This window comes from Ixodes scapularis, unplaced genomic scaffold, assembly GCF_016920785.2.
Source record: "Ixodes scapularis isolate PalLabHiFi unplaced genomic scaffold, ASM1692078v2 PGA_scaffold3__209_contigs__length_174095766, whole genome shotgun sequence".
Taxonomy (NCBI): Eukaryota; Metazoa; Arthropoda; class Arachnida; order Ixodida; family Ixodidae; genus Ixodes; species Ixodes scapularis.
Window position 1 is genome coordinate 150,581,926 of NW_024609868.1, and position 13,067 is coordinate 150,594,992.

The 13,067-nt window shown below is 46.3% G+C and overlaps 1 protein-coding gene across 1 annotated transcript in view; it reads right to left on the reverse strand.

Moving 5' to 3' along the window:
* LOC121048185 (tachykinin-like peptides receptor 86C) overlaps nt 1–12,720 on the reverse strand; it is a 198,099-nt gene extending 185,379 nt beyond the window's left edge. Inside the window, exon 1 of the mRNA XM_042292922.1 lies at nt 12,704–12,720. Coding sequence (XP_042148856.1) covers nt 12,704–12,720 — 17 coding nt within the window. The remainder of the gene's footprint in view (nt 1–12,703) is intronic.
* Nucleotides 12,721–13,067: the final 347 nt, after the last annotated feature.

Here is a 13,067-nt window from a genome sequence, read left to right on the forward strand (position 1 = left end):
AAAAAAAAGTGTTGTTAATCGCGCGACCGAGCGCGTATATTCCGTTCCACTAAATTGCGCTGCGAAGCACATTGGGCAGACCGGCCGTTGCCTGAATGACAGGTTGCACGAGCACAAGAGGGAATGCGACGAGATTGAGCCAGACTCGCAGCACCCTATAGCGATTCATGGTAGTGTGTGCCCATCTTGCTAACCCCAGTTCCCCTCGGCCCGGGTTCTGGGATCCAGCGGTGATCGCTACGAGCGAGAGATAATTGCGGCTTTCGCGATCTGACACCCTCAGCCTATTATATCTGCTCCCTCGCTTTCCCGCTCAGAGAGAGACGTCGAGTATCTACGACTGCAGTCGATTGCTTGACAACCCGCGCGGCTCTAACCATCTAACCACGCGGGCATGAACTCCGCACCAAATTTCCTTCTAACCTTCCGCACTCCTCCGTTTGACGCCTTTCTCCTTTGCCCTTTGTACGCCCTTCCGTTTTTGTTGATTTTCGGGTGGACTGGCTGAAATTCATCCCATCTCCCACCTCCTTCCTCTCTCTCCCATTTCCCCGTCTCCCTTCGGGCTCCCGCGGTATTAGCCCCTGCCTCTCATTAAATACGTGTGTTGTGAGTGGAAAGACGTCTCGTCTTGTCCGTCCCTTTGTTTTTTTTTTCTTCCTGATGTTCTAAAAGACTTGTTTTCAACTATAGGCCCAACTTGTTACTTTGTTGGGGCTCCAGAATTGCAGAAAAGATGCCTTTTAAATATATTCATAAGTTTTCTGAGCAAATATATTATTATGTTCACTGAATCAGATGGAATTGACTGTCTGTAGCAACACATCTTCTTCAAACAACTAAGGTAATCAAAATATATTTTATTTCGACGCTACAAAATGACGTCACACTTTCGTCTACTGAGGAAATCACTCACAGTGATTATTTCAGTAAATTTGAGAGGGAAGCAATAAAAAGATATAGCAAGCATAAACAAATATAAGCAGTCAAATTGCGTAATAGTTTCAAAACTACTGGTAGGCCAGTTTTTCTTTAGTGCGCGTTGGAGCACGTCCCAAAAGGGAATGGGGTCCCAACCACCAAGGAATAAGTGTTCCACAGTCTCCGGTGTATTGCAGAGACAACGATCTTCACCCCACGGGACAAACATGCCTTTTCCGGCCAACCAAGGTTTAACAGGCAAGGTGTCGGTATGTAGATTTAAAAACAAGGTCTTTATCGACCCACGTACTTCCATTCTTTTTACACGATACAGAACATCGCGATCCCTGCTATCACGGTACGCTGAGCGGTACGATGGGAATCAAAATAAGCAGTTCACAAGATCCCGTGAAAGCCGATTTTGCGTCACTGAACTCGAGTACTCCATTGAAGAACGAACACAAAGAAGTCGGAATTCACAAGCCGCCTCTTAGAGAAACCCACTGACATTGCCTCAATAGCCATCACAAGTAGAAACGATGAACTGTGGTAGTTTGCTAAATAATCGTTCTTGGATAACACTGCACAGTAAAGGGTCAGTCTGATCCCGCAAAAAGATGAATTGTGAGACCAGCTGCCGTACCAACAAATGACACAAGCTCAGGCCACCTGATCTTACACGACGAAAAAGATTATCACGGCTAGTTCGTTCCCAGGTTGAATTCCATACATACGTTGAAAAGACTTGGTGCATACGCTTCAGGTGGACACGAGAACAGTGTAACACTTGTAACAGATACGAGATCTTTGCCACAAAGAATAGATAACATATCGTGGCTCGTGCAATAGTTGAAAAATCACGACCCCCCAATTTGTTACCTGGACTCTCATTTTTTCTGTTTCAGCGCTTCAAAGTCCATTGTTTTTACGATAAGTTTTCAAAGGAATTCCCAACTACACTTGGCCACGTACGCGCTCGCTCGGCGACACGCGTGGCAATATTTTATATTCGCCGCAAGGTTCGATCGCTGCGGCTTATGTTTTACATTTCATTGCAGCACACCGAATGTTACAGACGAGATGCCAAAGTTATAGAAGACGTCAATTCAACGATTGCGCAATGAAATTAACTGCTCGTGCTCTTTACCCTTGACTTGTTTCGTGCCATTAGTGTGGATGCATTATCTCCACCCGCAATGTGGACAAGGGGAAATCACCTCGTGCCTCATAGAAAACCATAAATAAACAAGAGCACGCATCCGCTAAATTCAGCCTGGGTGTCGAGGCAAACAGCCACCGCAGCAAAGCAGCATTGAAATGGGCGGCCGAAGCGAAGGGCGGCGGAGCACCCGCTCATAGCCCGTGGATTTAACCTTCTCAGAACAATGCTTGAGAGAATCGTGAATACACTTCCGAAAATCCCTGCACGCAGCGCAGGGCGAATAAGATTTTGGGACCTGATTGGCCAGGAACCTTAGTGTATGGATTTGCTTTTGTTTGACTCGCTAGCAAAGTAATTCATCTCAGCACTACATGAACGAAGTCGTCGCCTGCTTACATTCCACACATTCATCTCCGCGAGAGACCCCGTTGAAACACGGACCTACCTTTCTGGTGGCCATGGTTACCACTCTGAAGGGTAGTATCATCCTCCCGGCTCAAGGATCATGTAAGGAGCCTATGACCACAACTAATGAAATGAGCTTATGTTTAAATAAGCATGTGTTATCGTAGTCCTGTATTTACCTGCGCACAAACTCTGACAAGTCGGGAGCCCCCAAAAAGCGTGCTCCAGAATTTGATCATGTATTGGTTGGCAACAACAACAGCATTATAGATATATGGAATGCTACATATTTTAAGGTTCATACACTGTATTTGATCGTGACGGAGTGCCGTGGAGTGAGATTCGCAAATATGAACTAAAACCGCGACGAAGGGATTCTGAAGATGCTTTGCGCGGCACTACGTCGTTAGGATCGCTTCGATTTTGCAAGCTCTATATTATCGAGGGGCTTTATATCCGCCCGCACTGGCTTCCGTGCAGCCAACAGAGAAGAAACGCTTTTTAATGTCGCTCTCCCTTAGAGCTTGCCAACTGATAGATCCAAGAACGTTGCATAAGGCGATAACGAGCACCAAAACAATCCTTGAAAGTGAACTAACCGAACGTAACACAACGATCAAGCTCATACTTCGTGTACTGCGCTGTCAAAGCTGTTGGCACGAGCATGGGGCTTGTTCTCAATGATCATTTGCACGCTTTCTCGCGCAAACGAAACCAGATACAAAACCACGCGCTTGCGCCAGTAGCTTTGACAGCGTTGTATAGACGCTTTACACACGCGTCAGACAGCGGCGGCCATGGCCGACCTTCTCTTGTCTTACCGAGATACGGAGCCACTGAAACGGGCGTCGACAAACCTCTACAGAGGCCACTGCTGGGGAGACCTCCATAAAATCTAAAATTGAAATGAGCTGTCCTGCAATAGTAATGACCAAGTGAAAAAAACAACAAAAAAAAAAAACAACGGAATAAGGGGGAACAAAAACTGAAGGTCGGTTATGGCGGTGCCCATGTACAGCTTTTGAAAAGCGTCTATACGAAGTATCAAGGAGTATAGATACGCTCAAACAAGGAAAATATGCGTATTACGTGACACTGACATCATAACAGAAAGTTACCCAGCTCCGCAAAATTCCAGCACAGTGTATAAGTGGCTGCCTGAAACCACGTGATGAGCTCACGCTGAGCCTCAGTCAAAAAACACAAGCGAAGGAAAACCTCCCCCAGGCAAGAAAAACGCATGGAAGTGGTCCGGAGTACGGCAGGTGCCGTCACTTCAGAAATTAAAAAAATCACGCCATCTGCATTGTCCTGTTCGGACCGCCCTGGTGTCATAGGGAGCTGGCAGGCGTGTTGCCAGACTCCGGCGTAATCCGCTTTATAGCCGTTGGGGGCTGTCAATCGTGTTATGACGATTCGGGGTAATCTGCGCTCAGTCGTGATTCGCGGGGGGGGGGGGGGGGGGGCGCTGCCAGTCCTGTTGCGATGCTCCGGCGTCGCCCGCGTTTTGTGGTGTCGCGATTGCTAGTCGTGGTGGGATGTTGCCGCATCGTCGGCCTCGAAAATGCCAACTCCTTTTGTGACTGCGAGATGGATGGGGTACTTATGTTCGGGGGTCTCGTCGCCATCGTAAAGGGCTCCATTATTTCTCGCCCGACGCTCTTTCGGTGGTCCCCGGGGTAGTTGTCGCGGCGAAATTAGGAATGCGGCCAGTGCATTTTTTCTCGTGCATCACAATCGAATGATGGGAATCCGAAGCAGCGGTTTTGCGTCTATATGGTGCTCTCTGTGCCGATCGTTAAGGCGCCGGCCTGTTTGCCCGATAAAATTAACCCCGCAGGACAAGGGGGATCGCGTACACTTTCTCTGTTTTGCAAACGGCGAACTTACTTGCATGCTTTTTGATGCAGCTTAACGTGGCGGGTCCCTCTTCTTTCACAGTCTTGCACATGTCGCCGAGCATAGATTTGCATGTGAAAGCCGCTTTTGTATCGAACTTAGAGGCGAGTGCGTTTATGAGATGGAATGTCGTATGAATGTATGGAAAGCAAGCTGGTTTTTTTTGTGGCAGGTGATATCTTGGCTGCGGATTGGAGCCGGGGTTTTGTGGAGAATTTTTTTGAGGTGGCCAGATTCAGACCTTTAAGCAGGGTATTGAACCGAACCCGAACCGTGAACCGAAAACCGGAAAAAACCGTTATTTTCGCTGGGACCGGAGTTGAACCGGAACGAAATACCTTTTTTCGCTCGGTATCGGAACCGATATGTTTTTCATGCGGTTTTCGGTTGAAACGCGAAGTCAGGTCACGTGAAAAGTTCGTGGAAAAGAACACAGTCAACTGGAAAAAAAAATTATATAAAAAAAAGAAAGACCTATTTTTGCGCGAACCTGAGAAAGCCGTGCGCTTGTTAAGATACAACGTGTCCAATTTGTTGTGTCCCTAATCAGAAAGCTAGGGTTGAAGAAACCTGCGTTTGATTGTCCAACGCGGTGGATGTCCACGCTGCATTTGCTCACTAGGCTGCTTGAACTAAGAGGCTTCATTGGAGGGTTGCTCTCAAAAGAAGAAAGCTCCAGGTCCACTGAAGACGTATGGGCGGAAGTCGAAATGCTCGCAGTATCGCTTCACCCGGCAGAAGTAGCGACGAAGACATTGCAGAAGGTACAGCTCACTGTGGCAGATTTCTACGGAGTAGGGCTGAGATATTCCAAGGACAATGACAAGATATCGTCGCCGTTGGCAAAGCCCTTGGTCCATTCAATGAAAAATAGAGCCACCTTCTTGACACGGATGTCTTCTGTGCAGCAGTGTACATGGATCCCCTTCTAACGCCTTCTTCTCATCCCTTAGCAAAAGTACCGGGCCGAGTTGCATCCGAGAAATACTCGGAGGCGGATCACAGCTCTGAAATGCGAGCAAGATTCTACCCTGTCTTCTGAAACTGCGGCGTCTCCAGAAGATCCGGAAGACGCCCTGGAACCGCTCCTCAAGGAAAGAGAGGTTGAGGCTGGCGTGCACGTTCGAGGTACCACTAGCCAACTTGATATAGCATGCCTCCTGAAAATGCTAGATAAGGAGCTGCGGCTTTCAAGGGTACGGTAACGTGTTACAGTTTTGGGAGGAGGGATGGGAACGCCATCCGGAAACTCTGCGCATTGGCGTAAGTAGCCATGGGAGTGCTTGCAACCAAGGTGAGCGTGGAGCGAGCCTTTTCTGCACTGAAGTTCATTTTATCGTATCAGAGGTGCCTGCCGTCTTTCCCCGGATATGCTTGACGACGTCCTGCTTCTTTGGTCAGCTGCCTGACATCGAACTGCGCTTTCACCCATGTCCCGAGGTGCCCCAGCACTAGCTCGTTCGTTCCAGAGAGTGATGTGGCCTTTACTTTTTATATGTAACACTTCCATAAAATATGCATAGTTTCTCTTTTGCTGTCATAAATTGCTTTTGATCTTGTAGCATATGAGTACGAACCAGTTCGAACCTGTTTTAACCTTTATGTTTTCACTCCGCAGTTGAACCGGAGCTGAACCGTTTTCTCTGAACCGGAACGAAAACCGGACCGAAAAACATTTCGGTTCGACACACTGCCTTTAAGGTAGCCTGCCCTCTGAATCCGCGCACACTATTGGTTTATGCTAGACTCCCGTTGGTAAGCGCAATATTTGCGGTACGATGAGGACAGCAGGCACCTGAGGATAGGAAGGGCACGGTGGGGATCATGCAACCCGGCTAACATGTCATGCATGGCGCACGGTACAGATCCTGCTCGGCATCCTCACTGCTTCATCAGCGTCCTTGGCATCATATTCTGCAAAAGTGGCCGACACTGACAACCACGTGGCACCCTACCACTATGACTTGGCATCTTGAAATCGGAACATCAGCCAGCAACGCGGCACAATGACGTAAATCACCGGAGCTATAAAAGCGACTCTTCTTCCCAGCCTCAGAGGGTACGGTGGTGATCATCAAAGCAACACGGCTAACATGTCACGGCTTACTGTACAGGTTAGTTACGGCCACTGCTGGCGATCATTTCGTTCTAGTGCGTATTGTATTATTTTAACACCGTGCCTCATAAAGTGGTCTGAAATGTTGAATGACTTCTTGAAGGTTTTATGCTTGTTACTTGCGAGTGACGTGGTATCCAACCCGGGTCCCGAAGTTGATGCTCCAATTCATATTAGACCAGTAAAACAATAAGACAAATACAAGCAGCGGGACACACGTATGAGTGAAATTAGCAACATATTGTCGAAATTGAATAAGGTTCTGAAATTAACCAAGGAAAATGATACAGAGTGAAGCGTGCTGAGCTTCAACTAATTTATTTACACTATTTACATTAGGCTAAATCTGAGACGTGACGAGCCGATCTTGCGGGTGCCGTTGTTCCTCGATGTCTGTCCTGTCTCGAGCGCCGAGAGAGGCCGTGATCGCGCGGGCACTTCTTTCACTTCTTTCGCGCTTCGCTGGGAGCCGCTACATGGTTCCCCCCCTGGCGAGGTTGTGTGTAATACGAGCGATGTGTGCGATGTGCTTGGGAACGAAGTTGCATCAATTTCTTGTAGCTCATTGTTTGCGAGATGTGCAGGCTTAATGCGGTCAATTGAAATTACTTCTGCTCGGCCGTTGACTGAAAGCGTGAATGTTTTGTCAGTTCGTTGCAGCACTGCATAGGGTCCGTCATAGGGACACTGTAATGGACGTCGCACCGTGTCGTTTCGCACGAACACGTGACTGCAGTGGTGAAGGTCGGGACTTATGAAGACCTTGCGTGACTGAGTCCTGGTTTAGATTGGTTGGATGTTTTGGAGAACCGAGCTAAATCGGCTGGCGTAGTTCTCGCAGTCTGTGTCACTGCTCTTTTCAGTTGTTTGAAAAAATTCACCGGGTAGTCGGAGGGTAGTGCCGTAGATCATTTCGACGGAGGTGCACTTAAGTTCGTCTCGCACGGCAGTGCGGATGCCCAGCAGCACCATTGGTAGGACTTCGGTCCATGGGTTTATTGACGTGTGCGCTCTGAGTGCCGCTTTCATCTGTCGGTGAAACCTTTCCACGAGCCCGTTGGAGGAGGGATGGTATGCTGTTGTTCGGATGTGGTGTGCACCGAGAAGAGTTGACAGTTTATGAAGGAGAAGACTTTCGAACTGTCTGCCTCTATCGGTTGTTATTGTCGCCGGCACACCAAAACGGCTGATCCACATAATAATAAATGTGTAGGCGACAATCTCTGCGGTCATGTCTTTCATAGGCATTGCCTCTGGCCAGCGAGTGAATCTGTCCACGCACGTCAGCAGGTAACGATAGTCGTGAGACGGAGGCAGCGGTCCCATGATATCTAGGTGTACGTTGTTGAATCGGGCACCGGGAAGTTGAAATGTGCCTACGGGTGTCACTGTGTGGCGATGGAGTTTGGCTTGCTGGCACTGTTGGCATGCCCGTGCGAAGTTTCTAAAGTCTGACTTCATCCTTGGCCAAACGAATCGAGCTGAGATGAGGCTTTGTGACGCCCGTATCCCTGGGTGGGAGAGTGAGTGAAGGGTGTCAAAGACGACTCGTCGAAACGGTGTCGGCACGTAAGGTGGAGGATGGCCAGTAGAAGTGTCGCAGAGAAGTGTTTTGTTGCATTCAGGAATTGCAATGTCTTCGAGGACCAGCGCTGTTGACGAAGAGCGAAGGTGCTGAAGTTCTTCATCGAGCTGTTGCGCGGCGGCCAATTCCTGGAAATTGATAGCTGTCTGTTCCGTTGTAAAGGTGTTGACACCGATCCGGGATAGCGCGTCGGCGACGGTGTTTTCTTTGCCGTTGATGAAACGGATGTCGCTAGTGTATTCCGAGATGTAAGCCATCTGTCGGACTTCCCTTGCTGTGTAAGAGGAGCTGTTTGATGTTAGGGCATATGTTAGGGGTTTGTGATCTGTCAGGATAACAAATTGACGTCCTTCCAGAAAATGGCGGAAGTGTTTAACGCCCAGGTAGATTGCTAGAAGTTCACGCCCGAATGTACTGTACCGGGTTTCGGTGGGTGTCATTTGCTTTGAGAAAAAGGAGAGTGGTTGCCACCCGGAGTCGGTAAACTGTTGGAGTACGGCACCAACTGCTCCATCGGAGGCGTCGGTCACAAGGGAGAGTGGTGCGTTAGGTTTCTGATGGGCCAATGTTGTGACTTCGGCAAGTTGTTTCTTGATTGTCTCGAAGGCGTTGAGTGCAGGTTCGTTCCACTCGAGTGGGATGGATTGCTTGGGATCTCCAGTGAAAAAACGGTTGAGTGGCTGGAGAGTTCTAGAGCAGGTTGGAAGGAATCGTTGATAAAAGTTTATGAGCCCTAAAAACTGACGTAGTTTCTTTGTTGTTTGTGGTTGGGGAAACTGTTGAATAATATTCACCTTGTCCAGCAGGGGACGGATGCCGTGCTTGTCCACATGATGCCCCAAGAAATCCAATTCGGCGACGCCAAAGTTGCATTTGGCCGCATTGAGGACGACACCGTAGTTGTGGAGGCGAGAGAAGAGCTGTCGGAGGTGGTCCTCATGTTCTTCGCGTGTTTTGCTGAAGACGAGGACGTCATCGATGTAGGCGAAACAGAAGTTTAATCCACGGAGGACTTGATCCATGAACCGTTGGAAGGTTTGTGCTGCATTCCTGAGACCAAATGGCATCCGTATGTACTCAAACATGCCAAATGGTGTTGTGATTGCAGTTTTGTGGATGTCAGATGGTTCGACCGGTATTTGATGATATGCCTTTACAAGATCTATTTTTGTGAAGATTGTCGATCCCTGTAGTGCCCCAGCAAAATCTTGGATGTGGAAAATTGGGTACCGATCCGGCACCGTGATTTTGTTGAGAGCTCTATAATCCCCGCATGGTCGCCAGTCACCAGATATTTTTGGTGCCATGTGCAGGGCGCTAGACCACACGCTGGACGATGGACGAATGAATCCGAGTTCCAGCATGTGTTCGAATTCATTTTTAGCGATTTTTAGCCTGTCCGGGGCGAGGCGGCGTGGCTTGGCGAAGACTGGAGAGCTTTTGGTGTCGATGCAATGTGTGATGTTGTGTTTGACTGGTGCCTCGGTGTTGCATGGCTGCGTTAGCGCTGGGAATTCCTTTAAAAGGTTTTCCCATGGAGCAGCCATTTTGAGGGGTTGTACAGTAGAATTTAAAGATAGTGCCTTTGATAGTACGCCTCGGATACTGAGGTGTGTTGTAGAGTCAAGGAGTAGACGGCGCTTGACATCCACGATGAGGGCAAAATTTCGGAGGAAGTCTGCCCCAATGATTGCGAAACGCCCGTCTGCCACCAGAAATATCCAGCGGAACACGCGCCGGAGTCCCAAATCGAGGGTTAGGGATCTCTGTCCATACGTTTTTAGCGCCGGTCCATTTACCGCCTGGAGTGGTTGGGTTTGTTGTCGGTGCCGACGATCCTCCAGCGTAGGAGGAATGATACTGATTTCAGCGCCGGTGTCCACCAGGTATTGGATATTTGTCTGGCGATCAGTCTCGTGGAACAAACGGCTGATTGTGCTTCCCGCTGCACTGGCCGTCTTCAGTGAGTGGGCGAGGTGTTTTCCGGAAATGCGCATGGTGGGGTGCATTTTCGGGCGCCGCCTCCAAATAATCGGTGGTACCAGCACCACCTGTTGGTATCATCGCGGTTTCCGCTGGACCGACGTCCTCGAGATGTGTGTGGAGAGGATGGTCGTGAAGGACGGGCACGTAGGTCTCGCAAAAAAACAAAAAAAACCCAAGAAATTAAAAAAAAGCATTTTGTTTTTTGCACAGCTTAGTTTGGTTACGGGGTCGGGCGCGGCGCGCAAAGAGATAAGTTACTTTGATTTTTCAGGATAAAAGGCCCGTTCACTATGCGAGTAAATACGGACGCAAAAATTTTACTTCGCGTAATGAACGCCCCCCCCCCCCCCCCAACTTTGCATCGATTTTTCGGGAAAAAAAGTGCGTTCATTCTGCGAGTAAATACGGTATTATTATTGTTATTATCAAAAGTTAAACCTATAAAAGCAATTGCTAATGTAATTAGTCTTCCTCTCTTTGCAATCTTTGATAAAATATTGGGCACTGGGGTATTTCCTCCGAGATTAAAGATCGCCCGAGTATCAATTATACAGAAAGGTGGTCCAATTAGTACTTTAAATAACTACAAACCCAGATCCCTATTACCAGTGTTCTCAAAAGTAATATGGACGATAGTAATTCCAGACTGTTCTATCATTTGAGCAAACATAATAGTCTCGTAAAACAGCCCTATGGTTTTCAGAAAGGGAAATCTTCTGAAAAAGCTTTACTGAATATTAAGAATAAAAGTTTAACGCATTTTGAAGCCAAGCTTTATTCTTTAGGGGTATTATTAGGTTTCAGAAAGGCCTTTGATTCGATCAAGCCTAAAGGAATTTTCAAAACGCATTATAATTATGGGATAAGAGGTCTTGCCCTAAAACTCAATAAAAGTTATTTCTCAGAATATGTCCAATACATTACTCTTGGTTGCGAAAATCGGAAGCCGGTTATATACATTATCGGGTTGGTTCCCCAAGGATCAATCCTTGGACCACTACTTTTTCTGATGTACATTAACGTTATTGGTCACACACCATATACATCTGATATTTTGGTCTATGCAGATGACACAAATGTATTTGTTTTCGGGTGCGAATATATATTAGCTTGAAACATTAGCGAACAACTGTATGATAAAGTCAAGTACGTGGTTAGCATGCAATGAATTGGAAATAAACGTTGAAAAAACGAAATATATGGTATTTAGATAAAAAATAAACATATTAATCGAAAAGTAAACATTCGATTTAGAAAGACTGAAATTGCTTACGTAAAGACAGACAGGTTTCTAGGAGTATTTAAAAAAATTAAATTGGTCTTACCATATTGATCGTATTCGACCCGACATTTCACGGGGGATAGGAATCAAAAGTGCGTTAAAATATATTCTTCCGGTTGGTTAAAACACCACCTCTACTATACTATTGTTCATTCTCGTTTAAGCTATTGTAGTTTAGTATAGGGTACATGTTCAAAAACCTGTGTATCTCAGTTGCTTCTCTTGCAGAAAAAAAAGGGCGGTCAATTGCCAATGTATCATATCGGCAACACTCCCACCCATATTTCACCAAATACTTTTTTCTTACAGAAGAACAATCACTCACCGAGAGGTTGGCAGTTTAGATGTTCTGCAAAATTGAACTGCACCCTGAATTTGTGCAACAAGATTACATCAATAGGACATTCACAAACACCTTCCGTCATACTCGCTACCTGCAGTCAAGAATACGCGCCAAATATGGTAGACAAGAAGTACTTAATCAGATCGCACAATGATTAAATATCAATCTTTAAACACTGTCCTTGATTAATAGCTCTAATACAGTACACACATTTAAAACCACAATAAAATGTTTCCTTCTAGGTCCAACATAATCTATGTTGGTGTTTTGGTGTGTTTCTGTTTTACCAGTTCACATTTTGTATAGGTCACTGTATCTTTGAGTAATGGTGTAATTTTGTTTTTGTCTGAACATTTTGTTGTTGGACTATACTTGCTGCTGGACTCTAGTCGCCTTTTACTTTATCCTCCGTGACGTTTTTCTGAATGAAGTATATTCTATTCAAGTTCAAATGCAATTTACTCCTTCATATACAGTGTACAGAAGAGACCGACAACCCCAAAGGAGGTGGTGTCGCCTAAATAATTAAAAACCGTATTCTCTGTAATATGCTCTATCAAATAGAGGACCATGAAAGCATTTGTTGCAAGATCAATGTGTAGAGAGATACTATGCTGGTTAAATGGGTATGTGGTGGCGAAGCAAGGAAAGGAACCGAACACGACGAAGCTCGGGCCAAAACTATTTTTATATCACCGTCACGCGCTTGTCGCCTTTTAGCCCCGCGCACCTGCATCCGATGTACATCTTTTTCTTTAATACTCTGTCACCACAGGTATATCGGCCACCAAAAGTCCAACCAAAATATTTTAAAAGAAATTATTTAAATTCATAAGCGTTCATAGCAATAAAAACCTATTAATTGCCGGTGATTTCAACGCTCCAGAAACTGACTGGGCAAATCATAGCAGCGGTTGTGTAAACTTGCTAAGCTCAGAAATTTTGCTAGACCTGGTGTTCGCATTCAACCTCACCCAGATAATAGATAAAACAACAATAATTACCAGCTGAATAGCACCATTGTGGCCATAGTTTTTGTTAGCACTGACATTTTTGTTTCAAACGTTTCCGTCATAGATTAAGTTTATTTCTTGTTCTCTTTGTAAACAAACGTCTTGCCAGAGATCTTGGTACTCGTACATCAAGAATTACAGTCAGTCAGACGGCATTTCTATTCTGGATTATGTTGATACAGCTCATGAATCATTCAACGTTCATGGTGTCAATTTAGTCTAGAATGAATTCGAATGCCATTTTCAACAATGCATGCAGATTTTTTTCCCGGGAAAATAAAAACGAATCGGTTCCAACAACCCGTGAATGATACGAGAGTTAATACATTTCAAACGGAAAATCTAACGCCAAAGA